At 34.0% G+C, this 18230-nt stretch overlaps 1 protein-coding gene across 4 annotated transcripts; it reads right to left on the reverse strand.

Annotated features, from left to right (window-relative positions):
* Positions 1-1142: 1142 nt before the first annotated feature.
* LOC145585089 (UMP-CMP kinase 3-like) lies at positions 1143-8706 on the reverse strand. 4 transcript variants are annotated; one of them, XM_081641832.1, is made up of 10 exons: positions 8575-8706; positions 7729-7765; positions 7555-7591; positions 3330-3447; positions 2303-2459; positions 2127-2207; positions 1938-2045; positions 1761-1832; positions 1595-1655; positions 1143-1442 (listed from the first exon to the last, which is right to left on the reverse strand). In XM_081641832.1, the coding sequence occupies exons 2-9, from the start codon at positions 7756-7758 to the stop codon at positions 1608-1610; spliced, it is 651 nt and encodes a 216-aa protein (XP_081497958.1). In that variant the 5' UTR covers positions 7759-7765; positions 8575-8706; the 3' UTR covers positions 1143-1442; positions 1595-1607. The 4 variants fall into 4 exon arrangements, with proteins under 4 accessions (XP_081497958.1, XP_081497956.1, XP_081497957.1 ...); XM_081641830.1 differs by having other exon boundaries at positions 1595-1658; positions 8575-8704; XM_081641831.1 differs by lacking the exon at positions 1143-1442 and having other exon boundaries at positions 1465-1655.
* Between the last annotated feature and the right edge of the window lie 9524 nt (positions 8707-18230).

Consider the following 18230-nt stretch of genomic DNA (forward strand, 5'->3'; position numbering starts at 1 on the left):
GGAGTGACAGGTGGGGGCTGTAATTCGCGTCAGAAGTGGCAAGCACCAAGAGGAGGTATGTTTAAATTGAATGTGGATGGTGGAGTATGGGAGGGTTTGGGCTCGAGCATTAGGGCAGTTCTGAGGGGGTCTAATGGGGTTGTGAGAATGGCTGGGGCTTAGATGATGGAAGATAGGTAGGATCCTCAAATTGTGGAAGCTAAGGTTGTCTTGCTGGGCGTCTGTACTGCTGCTGAACTTGGCTACAGGAAGCTGATCGTGGAGAGTGATTGTTTGGGTCTCATTAACCCAATTCGGGAGCAGGAGAGGGGAAGAAGCAGCTTGCACTTAATACTTGATGATATCTATCGTGTTTGTAGCAACTTTGTTAGTATTTCTTTGATTTTTGTTCATAAGGAGGGTAATAAGGTAGCTCACAAGTTAGCTCATGTCTTTCCTTGGGATCCGGGGGGTAAAGTTTGGATTTCAGACTTTCCTGATTGTATTAGTTCGCTTATCGTTTCTGATTCCCCTATGAATGAAAATTAATAGCCTTTGGGGCTTTTCTTCAAAAAAAAAATAAATAAACAAATAAAACTTGGGTCCATTGGAAAATGAATAAGTCATCTTTGCTATCTAATAATTTTGTTTATTTAATAATCTTAAATATAGTTAATGTAGACCATGAGAGTCTATTTAAAAAAAAAGCCACACTTAAGATTATTATGTATACCAATAAATAAAATTTTAAGTCAAATTCATTTACATAAAATATAACACATGAAAATTATAATACAATAATATTTAAAGTATCGATTTGGGACATCACCTGGGTTAAACACTAGTTAAAAGATTAATTAGTGTTGGTGAAAATAAAACAAAGATTTTAGACCCATTAGCCCCACAGGCAAGCTCGACACGTTTAAAGGGTGGGTATGTATAAATTGCCAAGCCCGTATAAAAGAGCTTGGATTTGGTACATTTAGCCCGCTGGACAAAAAAAAGTATAGGCTCAACCCGCTTCATGTTCAAGCCCGCAAACAATCACCTCTAAGCTTGTCCTAGATAGACTCGGCAGCTTAGTTCATATACATTTGCCAATGCTTATAAAACTTGAGGCATTAAGCTCATCAAAAGAATCATCATATATTAGAAAGCTGCACAGGACCAACATGCAAAGCAGTTCATTCTATGAGCAAAGGCTTGTATTACATTGCCAAATTTCCACAAGTCAACTAAAGGAAAAAGAGTGAATACATGAAGTAGAGTATTTGCAACAAAATTGATCACATCCTTCAAAGAATAGAAAAAAAGTACCGGGGAAAAAAAATTTCAAACCATAAAAAAAAAAAAAAATAAATAAACTGTAGTTTGTATTACTGTTATACCAAAGGCCTATAAAACAGCACCCCAAGCAATTGTGATGGGCAGGTGTGCAGTCATCTTATAGCAATCATTTCCAGCTGACATTAGTCCAAGCCCGGATAAATTTTTAATTGGAAAAGAATCATTTCAAAGATGCATCAACAAGAATTATGAGCACTTCAATTCTGAAGAACAACACAAACATGTTAAAATCAATAGAGAAGATTCGCGAAATTTGAAAACAAATCACCTCAGTACTCTAGTTATGGCATCTTCGTATTTGATAATGTTAGGCAATCCTCAGAAGCAACCTGCTGCAAAACATATAACAAAATTAGAGGCGCTGAATTGGCAAAGATTAGGGATACAAAGAACATTAAGGAAGATAGAAATCTCTTCGCCAAAAGAAAAACTACCTTCTCTGTCTTTGAATTAAATATAGCTTTGACATCCTCAAATACAGCCTCAGCTTGTTTAGCAGCATCAATCTTAATACACATGTAGAAAAGCTTCCCAGTCAGTTTGAAACAATAGACATACAAAAGGATCTGACCAAAACTCTCTGGGTTAGAAAAGCATGAACAGTGTCTGACCTTTCTAACTTTGTCCTTCAAACTGTAGTACGCAACAACTGGAAGACTAGACTCCATATAAACCTTGAAACGCTTCTTGATAGTCTCTAGGTTATCATCTTCCCTACCCTTCATAAATGTAAAAGGTTGGTGTAGTGAAAACCAAATAGGCCAGAAGAAAATGGAGATAGACAAGTAAAGAATTTGAACCTGATTTCTACTCAAAAGACGCTTCTCCATCTCCTCTTCTGGACAATCAAAGAAAAGAACAAACTCTGGTTCTATACCAGTCTGCACCACATAAGAAATTTGATAAAACAAAATGCACAGTTTTGAACCGAATTTTGATGATCTACGTATGAAACACATGGAAATTTAAGACTCACAACAGATTCAAAAGTTTCACGGTTCTCTTCATTGCGAGGGAAACCATCAATAAGAAATTTGTCATTTCCACTTTCCTGCATAGCTTGCTGGAGAAGCTTAACTGTAACCTCTGAAGGCACAATCTTTCCTTCTTTGATCATGCTCTGGATCATGGTTCTATATTTAACCACAGCCAAAAAGCCAATGTTATTATCAGAAGATTACTTCAAAGATAACTACCGATAAATCCTACTAATAATATATCTAGTATAGCAAGACAGGCAGACTTATACTCATCATTTATGGAGTTCAATATCCAACATAAGCAACCAGCCATCAAGCAACTCTTGCCTGAGCCCCACCAATACACTAATCAATACCAAACTATATTAATTCTTTCCAAATGCAGCAAACCACAAGACAACAATCATCAAAATGGTTCCAACCCATAAGAGTGTCAATAGATGAGATTCCAGCAGCAGAATTACAATTAAGAAAAAAAAAAAACCTTAAGCGAGAGAGAGAGCAAACAAAAAACTTTCCGCCATGGTGACCTATCCACACGCACAATAGAAGGATGCAGTGGACACAAGATCAAGTATAGCTAAGAATTTAGAATGTGGCACCAAGTGACATTTACTTGATGGTCTCCTGTCATATTCTTCATTAAATTAGTGGTTTTAGACCTCTCGACTGCAATTCAATAATCTTACCACCGAGAATGCAATATCAGCTTATCAACGGATACAATAATTGCACAAGAGAACCATTAAGAAAGATTGTCAGGATATCAGAAACTTTGGGGCCAGCTTTTATTATGCATTTCATGGAACCAAAAGAAGCAGTATAACAAAAATTTAACACTAAATTCATTACTCTAATTACGGATTGATCACCCTACAGCCAACAGATACAAAATATAAACAGGACAGCGCTATTAAGAACAAGATGTCAAATATAAGCCAGGAGTGATGATAAAAGCAACCTTAAATTATACAGGCCTGCCACAAGCAATTATACAGTAATTTGTAAGAAAATAGACAATACCCATTCTCAGAACCAGATTTAATTTCTGCTCGCAGAAGATCACCAGCACTTAGGTGAGCGAATCCAAAGTTCTGAACAATATTGGTGCACTGTGTACCCTTCCCACTGCCAGGACCACCTGATACACGAAAAGCAGTAGCACCAAAGATTTAGACCTTGTATGGTTATAAGTAGCATTAACAATGATTCAAAGATGCTAAGGCTAGAAAAGGTTGTGACCTACATGGATAGATAATACACCAGCACAAACTACATGTAGGTTCATCATAGAGGCATTTATATAATATTGCAACAGGTGGAAATGATTACCACGCATGTCCAAGCAAATTGCAATCAATGTCCATTTGGATTAGGCTAGGCTAAGGCAAGACTGCAGATGATTACCTCCTAGGCCTTCTACTTTGTATTTAAAATCTTAGCATTTAGGGGATCGTTTGAGTGGATCTTTTGGAATGGGTTAATTGGGATTAGAATCCTTCCATCTATGATATTGTTTAGTTAAGCTTTTTAACTATGGAACCTTATACCAAAGGGATTCTCTAATTCTACCCCATCCACCTAGAATCTCATACCCACCCACTCCCTAAGAATCACAATTCATTCCATTAATGAAGTTTCGAAAATCATTCCAACAATAAAACCAAAAAACTTTCAGCTAGTATGGAATTTTAAATTCATACCTCCCTAGTATGAGATTCTAGACCAACCTATTCCTATTTAATGAACCAAACACCCCCCTAAAAGCATGCTATTACCAAGCTAGGTGTTTAAATGCTCTCCCAAAACTGACCTAATTTACAAACACAAAGGCCAAAAAGTTTATTTCCAACTTTTATAGCTGCCTTCATCTATATAAAATCTGCAGTAAAAAGATAGACCACAAACACAGATAAAGAAGGGCTCTAGGTTGACCTCTCTGCTTTTACTATACTTTCTTACTGTTTTCATTTGGTCAAAGAAATTGGTCACTCTATCTTATTTTCCCGTATATATATTAAAATAATATTGATTTTGGATTTAACCAAAAAAAAAATATTGATTTTGGAGGACGATATAGAGGGGCTACCCTAGAGGCTTGGCAAAATTAGTCTATTAGGACTTTCTGAGTTTCTGTCCATGCCCATATCTTCGATCAATTTTCCCAACCTCACTGTCTCTTGATTTTATCATAGGTAAGATGCTTTAAATTGTTAATTTATCCAATTAACTGTTTATTCCAACAAATAGCGGTTTCATTAACACAAATTTTCCGTTGGATAATAAATTCTATGGAAACAATTACCATCTTTGTTTCATCAAGAGAACAACTATGGAAATGTGAGCCGAAAGACCTCCATGATTGGGTAAGTTAGATACACATGTTAAAAAGTTCGAGCATACAATAATGTATTTATGAGGCAGAACTTAATTTTGCCAATAGTTGTGCTTTGGTTGGACAAGAATGATAAAGTTTTGTCACCGAAATGTTCATTGGTTACTTCAATGAAAGAGAGTGGTGTATTTGTTATCTCTTTGGGTCCAAGGTCATGGGCCATGGGTAGACATGTCAATCGGATCAGGGTCAATCTGATTTTATGGTTCAAAACTTTATATTGCTTATTAGAATTGCCTTTAACTTATTTTCCAAGTTCTTGACTAAACTTTTGCAGGTTTTTTCTATTAGGGTTGAGTATCTGCTTAAAGTTTATCTGTTCAACCAAAAACTACTCCCTTAACTTTATTCTCATCATGGCAAATAATAGATAAAAAATTTCCTTTTACTCATGTTAGGCCCACTTTTCTCTTTCCAATACTCTCTTTACCATCAAATATAGTAAATGACTAAATTCATACCCTAGTTTTCAACATTCTCAGATTTCCTCTTTTCTTGCAAAATTTTTGTGTCGGAAGTAAATTTGTAATCGTTTGTAATATGGAGAGTAACTATTTTGAGGCTACTTTTAGCAATAAATTCAATCAACCTAAGATATGAGTTTAAATAACAATTAGAAAATAAGTTTACATGGTAATTGGTTTAGTCTTAAGCGGGTAGGTTATTGGGTCAAACTCAGGTCACAATAACAATAACAAAATATCAAGTAATTGATTTAGTCTTAACTTTATATACTTGTATATATAAAGGCAGCACTACCACCTCCAACAACAATAACAATAAGACAAACACAAAGCCACCTAAAATTTAATTTCAATTGAAAAGGGCACATTTGATTTCAAAAATTGAAGCCAGCTAATTTGAAAAATCATTTATCAAATAATAATATGAATAAATCATTAACCTATTCATCCCTAAAGGAATTTTTTCTGATATTAATCATCAAACCACAGACAAATAATTGGTTCGTTTAAAGGAAATGAGATCACAAGCTATGTTACCGGCTCTTCATTTCACATTAAGTACTCGTGTCGGACTCTTGACTTTGACATGGGTGTAACACTTGGACACTTTACTTTTAGCTCAAAAATATGGAATCTTTTCACAAATATCTAAGTCGAACGTTGAACACATACCAGACATGAGTACCAGAGTCCAAGTAACATACATCATAAGTGCTATAAATAAGGGAACATAGGGAAGAGATAAGAACCCTAAATATTGAGTTGTTCTCTTAGATTTGTTTAGCCTTTGGGAGTGAAATAAGCCACTCGAAAGCTTGTATTTATCAGTCTAGTTCAAATGACTAGTCATAATTAGCATCTTTTTCTAAATTTAGCCATGTTTATTCCCCATTGTGCTACTTCATAATAGCCCCCTTCATAATCTATTTCAAGTTTCACCACTATTTTATAAAAAAAAAATGTACAATTCACAATGGTTCATAATATGAGATATATGAATAATATGTACGTTTATAATAAAATGTTTTTAACTTTTATTAATATATATACTTCCTCTAGTTCTAAATGCTTGTAACACTTATAATTTCGCGCTAGCTGATGCATGATTTTGATCATGCATAATTCTCCATTAGTATAGACTATCAAAAGTTGAAAATGATTTTCCTCACGTATAAATCATCATATATATTCATAGTAGAATATATATAAATAGTGTAAATGTCAAGTACTATGAAATAAAAAGAGTATATGGCCCTACTAATTGTGGAAAGTTTGTGTAACACACATGGTCAATAGTTTTTTTTAATGTGAAATTGATCCACTTGCCCCACTTTTATACTTGTATTATAAAACTACTTTTCATGACCCCTAGCTCTTGCATAATTATTTAGTAACCAAATGAAAATATGGCCTATTAATCAAAGTACAACACATGGGTGCTTTCCTCTATTCTCCTTGCTCTTTATTTGAATACATATTTCCTACATATTATGGTAGAAGATCAAATAAAGAACAAAGAAAGTAAACAACTTCCAAAGTTTGATAGGGAGTTGACACAAAGCTCAAATTCCATGGATGTTGGTCAATCTTAGAATCTTACTTCCACTTTCATAAAGCTTTAAATTCCTAGGACTAAATAAACCCAAAGTAATAAGGTCAAAAAGTCCCTAGAGGTAGTACTTACATTAGTCATGATCATTATTATTGAAAATCTAAGTGCTTGTTTGGTTAAACATAGGATATTATTTCCCACATGAAATCATGTACCATGGGAAGTTTTTTCCCTTGCTAATTGCATAAAAATTGAGGAAAAGTGTTTGGTTGACATCATGGGAAGTTTTATTTCCTAGGAAATAACTTCCTATGTATTGTAGGAATTCACTCACCTAGGGAGGCCTTGGTGAGTTATTTCCCATGCTATGTGGGAATTTACATTTCCCCTGGAAATTTCATTTCCTAGGAAATTTTTAACCAAACACAACATATTTTAGCTATTGCCAAGGAATTTTCATTTCCAAGGGAAATACCTTCCAACCAAACAAGCACTAAGAGATCAAATAGAGACAAAGAGCTCCATTCCACATCTAATATTTAAATTTCACGTTTCAAATCCACCATCTTATTAGTGACAAATTGACAATATACAAATTTAAAATCATCAAACCTAATAAAGTCTAAATCGGTCTATCATATGAGAAATTTATTTAGTATTAATGTATATCTTCAGCCTGATACACAAACAAGAAAATAAACTTGAGAGAAAAGCTGACAGCAAGTTATTCAAGAAGCATAAAAGAACCAAATATGCTCATTGCTGGCAAAGAACAATGTAATTGACCCATTAAGAATCAAAGGAAAAAATAATCATACTAGGAATCAGCAAGTTCACCTAAAACAAAGATAACAGTCACCTTCCTGCCATTTTCCTGCAGTTAGAAACACCAATAAATAAAACAAACCAAACCAATTAACACAAAAAATACACACAAACAAACTAGCATTTTACAGTTATTAAAATCAAGCAGCAGCATCACATTAATAAAAAGTAAGGTTAGGTATTTACCATGTTCTGAGGGTCAACAGCAGTTCCCATATATTTCCTGCATCCACACAAACATTGGGGTGTTGTATTAGCAACGGAAATAACACAAATCAGACCTAATTGTAATAAACAATTGAACATAACCATGACAAAATCAAAAAAAATGGAAATCATTTTGGATTAGGAGTGTAAGTTAAACCAGTATTCTCACTGGGATTAAGGGTGTAAGTCTAACCATGCATTCTCACTAGGATTAAGGGTGTAAGTGTAACCAAGTTGATCGAACCCGGCTCAGACATTATCATTAATTTAGCAATTAAAATATGATATCGAAATTTTCACATATAATGCTTTAAACCAAAGGCTACAATCAACCAAATATGACATGTCACATTTGTATCGAGACAAAAGACGAAACATCAAATTAATATTTGAAACCTTAACTAAAAATACTCAATATAAGGCACATCCTAAGCCTGGGCAAGAGGGGCAGCCGCACAGCCGCCGCCCTGATGACAAAACATCCATTTTTATAGCTTTGTCCTAACATTTAAAGGTAATAAACAAAACCCTGCAACACATTTGCAACCAATCTTATTTCAATCATCAACGTATGCTTGGAACATCACATAAATTCTTCTTGCTTAAGAATACCAACATAAATTGCACATAGAAAAATTCAAGCAACAAAATCGCTCGTTACAATATTTCATAACTTGAGTAATTATATTCTATAGTTCGATAAATCACCATAGAAGAACCCTAAAGTAATTATACTGAAAATTAAATCAACAACAGAGTGAAATTAAACCCTAGATTATGAAATCGATGTCCGATAATGTTATAAGAAAATAAGAAATTTCTGACCTGAGAAGCTGCTTTAATGGAGGAGAGAAAGCTCAGAAGGCGCTTCAATGGAGAAATCAGAGTACGGTTCAATGGAGGAGAGCGAGAGTGGTGCAGCGTAAAAGTAATGGATGCTCCAAAGGGGAACAAATAATAATGCAAAAACCGAAAGAAGAATGACACGCCATTTTAAAAAATCCAATTGATTGATTTTTAATCGTTTTGAATAATTTTCAAAAAAAAAAAAAAAAAAAAAAAAAAAAAAAAAAAAAAAAACATTTTAAATTGTTTTAATTTTAATAATAATATTAATTCACAAATTCTTATATGAATTGGCTAGTCATGTTATAATTATTGGGATTATTCGATCAATGTTATATGAATTATGTGGTCATTGCTAAAAGAGTTACTCGACTAATGTTATTGGGGTTATTCAGTCGGCAATATAGGAGTTATTTGGTCAGTGTTATAGGGGATATTTTGTTCTTTTACAAATGGTAGAAATTGTGTAATGTACGTGGGTGTACCGTACACCCAGGTCATTTGCGTCTTTTTAATTAGCCAACATCACACACTATTGTTCTTCTACAATTTTAAGTTAGCAATTTTGATTAAACACGCTTCTCTATAAGCTTCTTGAAGAATTATACTATTTGATTTCTACTATGTACTACCTTTCTCTCTCTTTCTGTACTTTTTCTCTCTCCACCTTTTTTTGCACTTTTTCTTTCTCAAGTATCAACCCCTCTCTTTCCTTCCTCCTGCCTCTTTCTTTCTTCTTTTTTTTCCAAATAAACGACGAAGCTTATATTACATAAGGATGATTAAAGTAGCATTTCTGAAAACCCAAGTCTAGTACCAAAAAGGGAAGCCATGAAGCTATGATGGAAAATTAGCAAACATGACATCCAATGTGCACCAAACAAAACCGAGAATAGAAAGAAAGTATGAGAAAGCAACTGAAATAAAAGCTTAAAAACAAATTGAAAGAAAAAGCCTAGATAAGAAGTAGCAAAGTTAACATAAATCAACAGAGTGGGGCAAAGAAGAAGCCCATGAGCAGCAATTGCTATAGACATATCAAGGAGCATTAGTGAGGCCTAAGGTGTAGTCCAATTCTTCCATGTAAATTTTGGTGAGTGCAGTAGGAAAGAAGAAGTGATTGGCAACATCATCATCAGGTTGTAATCTACTGATTTCAACGAGCCCGTGAGCAAGGCGATTAGATTGGCCTGACATTTGACATGAAGGATAGTAACGCTCCACTCCTTTTGAAGAAGTTTAACAATGTCATTAAGGTTGGACAACTCATGATCAATATAGTATAGAGGATTCTCAAGCATGTATTTTAGAGCTTGTGCATCCGTTTTGAGCTCAAGGAATCTGATTCCTCTTGCCCAGCAGGTGATCAGTCCTTCTTTGATATATATAGCAAATACCTCAGCAGAAACTGGTCCCAAAGAGATTATCCTCACAGAGAAACCGATTTGTCATTTCCATTTTCACATCAAATGAGGGCACCTACACTAGCCACACCTGAACTTATCCAAGAAGCATATGTGTTTAGCTTATGGTAACCTCTTTGAGGGGGAGACCAAACTCTAGGAGAGCACTTGGAGGTAGAGGCAAACGCAGCATTAACAACCTCAGAAAGGGACAAGGTGATACCACAATATGACTGAAACTTATTAAATGCAATTCATTTTTTGTTCAAAAAGCATTTTATTTCTTTTTGACCAGAGGTGCCAAAGAGCAATGCAAAATGAAATTTTCCAAGATTTATCAAGCGAAAGGTTGAAAGAAATCCAGTTTTCAAAGGAGGAGCTGTAAAATTCAGAGTAGTTAAAATCAGTAGTAGCATATTTATCAAAAATAATGGCCCAAATAGCTAAGGAGTTAGGACAATCATTAGTTCATTTTTATAGTTTTTTTATCCAAAACAAAGCTAACTTTTGTGAAGGTGATAACAATGGAGGCATCATCTAGGTAGTTTGGCTTTGATTTTTTCTTTTATGGTTTTATATTCATTAGTAAATTTGAATTAGAATTGCAAATTTGCTTTAACTTTATTTGGATAGAAAGAAATGGAAGGAAAAGAAGAGAAGAGAAAGGGAGGGGGACAAATTCTCTTGTATGGGTGAAGGATTAAGGGAAGGAAGGGGAAGGAGAGGGAGGGATCCATTTTCCCTCTCTTTTTAATAAGCATAATCTCTCCAAAATTGGAGAGATTTGGAGGGAAAATGAAGCTCATTTCCCCTCCCTTTCTTTTCCCTTCTCTTTCTCCTTTTCCCCTCCCCTTCCTTTTCTTCGCTCTTTGCTATCCAAACAAAGGGTTAAAGAACTATTTTTAAGCCGTTCAATCAACAAATAAGCAAAAGAAAAAAAAATTGCTCATTTATTGAATGAGCAAATAGTTATTGCTCATTTTATTTGTTGATTAAATGAACAAAACATTAATTGAATCATTGTCGTCGTCGTCATCAATGGCATTGCGAATAGCTCTACGAAACTTCAAGAAACCATCATCGTCTTCCTTTTCTTTGTAATTTGATTCAACATCATAATCATCAAATTTGTTGCAATCCCATCTGTTAAAATTCAATTAAATAAAGATTTAAGAAATTTAAATGAAAATTTACGATCTTGGGCTGATTTAATTTCTAAAAAAAAATTAATAATGTATAAGTTGCTAAGAACACTTGCATTGAGGGGTGAGTTGAATAAGTTCTACTCATCTGGAAATTTTTTTATTTGGGTTGAAGGTGGTGTTAAATTTGAAGAATTGTTTGCATAATTAGCGTTTTAATGGAGGAAAAGTTGGAATGTAAGTGAATATTGAAGGTTTTTGAGAGGTGAAACTATGTGTGTTTGTATGCAAATTTTACGAGGTAGACAAGGGAGATGAGGAGAAGGTAAGAGTATTTGATTTTGGGCTTGAATTTCAATAATTGAAGGATAAAGGGTGGTGAGGGGAGGAGGAAGGTGGAGCCAAAGTCAAAGGGTAGTGGTGAGGGGAGGAGGAAGACGAGAAATTACGAAAATATTCCCGGGTGCACTTTCCTTAAGGTACTCCCTGGAGTATATAATAGGAGCTCTACAAGCGGTCATATAGTGTAGCCAGTAACAACACACAAAACGCGTTACATCTTAAAAGGGAAAAAAATCTGAACTTTTTTCTCAATTAATCCAAAAGTAAAATAAATTAGTTGAGATATCGGTCATGACTTAATATTAGAAGATTATTTAAACTAATAAGGTTTTGAAAATTGACGTAGCAGTCGCCGATTTAATTTATTTTTAAAAAAAAACCCGAGCAAAAACTCAATATTCGGCGACCCACCCCACCCCATGCATCCCGATACTGACAAACCTTGCCCCGATGCCAATTTAATTTAATATTAGGTCTTGGGATAAACAATATTTAATTTTTATTTTCTAATTAATTTTTATTTTAGTTGATTAGGTTTAATTAGATTTTAATTAGAGTTTCCTCAAAATTTAAAAAAAAAAAAAGATTTTAATTAGAGTTATACCAATTAACCACACCTACAATACATAAAAGGAAAAATTGTAAATAATAATCCCAACTTTGGTGTATTTTCTTTAAATAATCCCAACTTTGGATTATTCTAGAATAATCCGAACTTTGGGGGTTGTTTACTTTCTTCAATCCCAATTATCGGTGACCGGTTGAATGGGTTAATTTTTTTGTTTTTTTTTAAATGACACATGTCGCTAGTTAATTGGTTAAAAAAATTAAAAAAATAAATTAAAAAAAAACAAAATTAAAACAAACCCATTCACGGTTTTCACACCAACCAAACCTCACTTCCAAAAGATCCGACCACCCTGAAGCCCGACGTCGACCACCCGACATCGGACGCCAACAACCTGCCGTCCGCCGCCGCTACCCTTCTCTGCCACCCGTCGATAAAACACAACCCCCTTCCAATCCTCTTAATCTGCAGGTGTGGCGATCTATTGTTGCGAATTAGCTAGGCGGTGGCGAGTTGTCGTTGTTGCGAGTTGGCTAGGGTGGCTGTTTGGGGTTTTGGGGAATGGGGCAGGCGTTTCTTGGTGGTTTCGTCGGGGATGGGAGGGGTTTCGAGGAGGGGGGAAACCGACAACTCTAGGGGTAGGGCAGAGGCGGCGGTCGGCGAGGGAGGGGCGGCGGAATGGGCAGTGGTGGTTAAGGTTACGGTGGGCCGATAGGGGTAGGGAGGCTTACTGGTTTTTCTGAATTTTTGTTTTTTATTTTTATTTTTTTGTTTTTGTTTTTAAATTTTGACCAATTAGGACTTGACACGTATCAAGTGACCTGATATAATAGGTCATTGGCTTTTGTTGACTGGTTTGAGATTGAAGAAAGTAAACAACCCCCAAAGTTCGGATTATTTCAGAATAATCCAAAGTTGGGATTATTAAAAGAAAATACAATAAAGTTGGGATTATTATTTACAATTTTTCCTACATAAAAAAAATATTAATTGATTTCCTTTCATAGTCAGAGGCTCAAGCTTTATGGCTTTACAATACACTTTGCTTTACCCATATGGTGAGGATATCCGACAACACCAACCACAACTTAGAAGTGAAGTTTACAAAACCCTCGGGGATGCAATGGTAAACAAAGATACAATTAAGGTTAGAGACGGGAAATAATAATCTTGTCACCATCATTCACCGGAGGCCCAAGATACATGTACCAAACTACCAAAAAAAAAAAAAACACAAAAAACGATATATACTTTACGTACTACATAATTGGGGTTGAAGAGGGGAATAGAGTAATCTTGCCAACGTCATTCACATGATACCCAAAATACATGTACAAGAGTTATAGAAAAAGAATAGACTGCTTTACATAAAGGTGTAGATGAGATAATTCTATATGAACCTGACAATTTTTTTTTTTAATATCTTATTAATAAAATCATATAAGTTTTTAATTAATTGCAATAATTTATCAATGATAATAATAATAATAAATGTCTTCGTGTTTATGACTTTATCCGTTTATTATTATTATTATTATTATTATTATTATTATTATTATAATATAATACACGAGAAGGAGATAAATAATAATAATAATAATAATGATAATCATTACAAAAATAAAGTCATTCATCGCAAAAACAATTAAACATAATATTTTTAACATTCTACAAAATACAATATTTTCTTATTAAAATGTTAATGTTTATGTTTAGATTTTTTTTTTAATTGGAATTCTAGAAAATACAAATTACAAAATACAAACTATATGTATTTTTTAGTGTGCCGTGTAGGAATATAAATTTTAGTTATAGCTAATTAAATAAGACATTTGTAAATTCTTTTAGAATTAAATAATTTAAATGTCACATAAGTAAAATTAGTAATTAATTAAATATATCATACGATTATTATCTTTTGAGATTAGGAATTTTATTTAAATATATAACAAATTAGAGAAAATTCATAATTTATTTTAAAATAATAATATAAAATGATATATTATGCACGACGAAAATAATGAATTTTATCACATAAATATAAAAAGTAATCGTTTTAAAAAAAAACAAACCGTGTATTGCGCATGCTTCATCTAGATTGCTATTTATATAAAATAGAAGGTATATAAATACGTTGAATACTCAATTCTTCATCAATTTTTAAAAAATAATATAATGTTCAAATATTAACTTCCTATTCTAAGTTTCATAATATTTTTCAAGCATATTTTTATGAAACATGTAGCAAGTGATTAGACAATTCAAATAATGTCTCTCCCTTGATTAAACAATGTTGCTCCTAATTCAAATAATATTACAATATTCATTATGATCAAATATCTCATATTAGTCATTTTGATTAATCATGCACCATCAACATTATAATTGGATATTTGACCATTAACACAGTTAAGAAATTTTACATCATGAAATGTGAGTCAATAAAAATATCTCTATCTAACGCTTGTTGCTCTCGAATAATAAAACTATTTCTTGTCTAGCATCCTTAGGTTAACTATGAGAAACAAGATAGTTGTTGAATTGTAATGATAAAATTAGAAATATATAGTATTAAATTCAAATAAAAAGTTAACTTTTAATTAAATGTAAATAAATTTAGTATCATGTTAACTATTCAAAGACATATTAGATTTAAGCTAATTACATGAACAAATTACGTTAAAAATATAGGGGAAAAAATAACAAATTACATGAAACTTCATGAGTTTATGTACGTTTATTATATTACACATGTTTTTCTTTTAATATTCGTTATATATTTAGATTATATTCCTAATCTCAAAAGATAATATTTTATATTTAATTAATATCAACTTTAAAACTCATTTGCCAATTTTTACTTATGTGTAATTTGAATTATTTAATTCTAAAAGAAAATGCAAATATCTTATTTAATTGTTTATAACTAAAATTTATAATCATGCTTGTGCATTAAAAAATTTTAATCCTACACGAGTCTCTAAAAACTCGGGAAATATATACTCCATATTCTATCTTTGGGCACACCGGGATTATAAATTACCAGTAGAACATTTTGAATTTGAATATTATCAGTGTTGACTTTATTTAAAAATCCATATATAACATTTGTCTTTCCAAACCCTACGCGATGTGAGATTTTGGCACCAACTCATCTATTTTTACTGCTCTCAGTTCACTTATCATGACACACACAAAAAAAAAAAAAAAAAAAAAAATCATGAACTAGTCCAACACAATCACATAAGTATGCTAGACATGCCACATGTTGAACTTAATCCACCATAACTTGGCCTTAAGTCATGAAAAAAGGATTATTCATTCTTGAATGGCGTTCAATAGTGTTTTAACATCACTAAAATTTGCTCCAACTTTATCACAAATAGACGACCCAATACTGTCAATTCTCAATTATGCAATAACTGACGCATTTGACAGTAATTTCCTAATCTCCACTGAAGATTGAGAATTGATGAATGATTCCATCAACATTATAAGATCTACCCATCACTATTTTTGGAGGATTTATTAGATCTTCCAGAGTAGTGTCTTCGGAGAAGAATTTGGAGATTATGATAATATGAAGTGATTCGGAATTCTCATACTTGGCCAAGAGATTTTCAATGTCAGATTTATAATCCACTAGAAAAATGGATTTAATTGCTAAATATTTGGGTACATCATCGGCAAGTAACCCTAAAATGACTTTGACAAATTATTCCCAATTTCGAATGTCAAAGTTTCCCTTAATTGCCTTGGGTACACCTATTATTGGAATTGATAGGAATGGTGTCCTTAGAACAATTGTATAATTCCGATAAAGGGTTCGGAATTATTAGAAAGCTAATTATCCAGTGAGGTCAAGTGATTAGAATGCCTAGCTGGAGGCCGCTTCCGATCAGTAATATTAATGTATAATTAATATTACAGCTTAATCTTGACTGAACCTTACGGGTCACACCCAAATCAAGAAACCGATCTGTGACGACGAATAAATTCGAAAGGAATTAATGAGTCACTAGAGTATTATGAGCATAGACGTCGGATATCAAGCTAGGAGTGTCGAAACTGAGCGTCTCAAGTTGAGTCGGATTTATGAAACGACGCGACGGTGAAATCAAGCAATAACCAAGTCATAAATACCCCTAGCATCGGAATGCCTCGAGCAAACTGAGTGCTAGGGGCATGGCAGCCGAGCATGGCAGCTACACCATGCCAAGCAATGCTAGCATCGCTGGCTGGTGCGGGCAACCATGCTAGCCATGTGCACGCATTGCGCATGCTAGCGTGCTAGCAAGCTAGCAGCAGTAGCAAGCCAGCAACATGCTAGGGCCTTGCTAGCTGCTGCTAGCATAGCACAACACGCACCTCCCCGCGCCTGAAACCCGCAACAAGCAAGTGTGGCTTGCTAGACTTGTGTGCATGGCAGCAAGCAGCAACGTCTAGCAGCCCGCATTAATGCGCGACTTGTTGGCGTGGGCTGCTAGCCTATGCGACCAGCTGGCAGGCCCAGCCAAAGGGCTAGGCAGCCAGCTGGGCAGCCTTGGCGCCCAAGGTTGGTAGCGCCACTAGCGCGCGGCTGTTGGCCGAGGCTATGTGTGTGGCGGTTTTGTAAGGAGACTTGGGAAGGAAGGAAATGGTCCCCTCCCTTTGTTGGTCCTCACATACTCCTTCATTCTTGTTATGCCACTTGTTGATTCTTAATTACTTTGCCTTTTTCTTTTGATTTTTAATTTAAATTAAAATAGAAAAAGGGATCTTACCAACTCTCCCACATTGAAGGGAGAGAGAAATGTTCATTGGATTTTCTCTATAAAGATCAAGATTTGGGATTTGAGAACATCCACTTTGAGTTGTGAGCTTGAAAGGATCACCAAAAGCGTGAAGACTTTCGCTCGTAATACTCTAAGTTCTTTTTGGTCTAACCCCGGCTAAGCTCTGGGGTAGGGGCCGTACGGGTTGAGCTTGAGGGTGTTAGCCATAGGAGGCTCTTGCATTTGTGAAGCTACGCTAGCTTTCATGTAAGAACTCATTCGAAGCGAAGCACGCGTCAAGGGTAATTTCGTCTTTCCCTTCTCTTGTTTATTAATTATGTTACTAATTATGTCGTTAATTAATATGCTTGTTTAGTTGCATTTATTTATGTGCGGGTCTTGGGGTCGGGTTTTGATTCCACGTGGTGTTGGACATCACGAAACCTAACAGCGGTATCGCAGTCTCGCTCATTCAAATTTTTGTAGCTATTCTTCAAGGTGATTTTAAAATGGCTTAAAAATTCTAGTTATGCTTGCTAATTAGATTAGAATCTCAATTTTAAATCGAAGTTTGGCTCCAGAACCCTGATTTCGACCTAAGACTAGTGAATTTTGGGTGGAAACATAATTTTGGAATAGTTTTGACCCTTTTAGGATTGTCCAGAAGCCAAATTTTGCTCGAAAACACTATGTTCGAAGCTTTTTTCGTTTTGTCAAAAAATTTTAAATCTTTAAACCTTTTTTGTTTAATGGGATATTAATTGTTCATTATATGTATTGTTATTATAATTAACCTACTAGATGCATATATAAGCCTATTTTGAGCATGATTATTAAATTATAATTAGTGCTTAAGTAGTTGGCTAATTTTTCACAAATAGCAAATTAATTGCTTTAAGTGTGAAAAAGTTTGTGTTTGAAGCTTTCAAGTATTAAAGTTCTAATCTTTAATTATTTTAAGTGACGGGAAATTTATATATTACTAGATTCCATGATTGTTTATTGAAATTTCTTGATTTAATCATTTATCCAAGTTGATTAAAGTCATAAAGTTTCAAACTTGTGAATGAAATGTAATTAGTCTTCATATTGGAAGATGAAATTTTTTCAGGAATGCACAAGTTGATGTTGGAATTTTTGTTGAATGTTTGTGTTTATATTTCCAACTTCTTTTAAGGAAAATTTGTTAATTACTACCTCAAAAAAGGGGTCTTTGTGAATTACTACCCCTAAAAAAGAGTTGTTAATTACTACCCCTAAAAATGATTAATTCTAGTGATTGCTACCCTTTTCCCTAATTAGCCCCTAATTAGGTGATTTAATCTATTAATGATATCATTATCCGGCTAATTTGTAATTAGTTGCTTTTAAATCTTGAATAATTAATTAAACCCTAGAACCACCTCCACTCCACCATTGCACCACC

Source organism: Chenopodium album, chromosome 16, assembly GCF_948465745.1.
Source record: "Chenopodium album chromosome 16, dcCheAlbu1.1, whole genome shotgun sequence".
In the NCBI taxonomy this organism is placed as follows: domain Eukaryota; kingdom Viridiplantae; phylum Streptophyta; class Magnoliopsida; order Caryophyllales; family Amaranthaceae; genus Chenopodium; species Chenopodium album.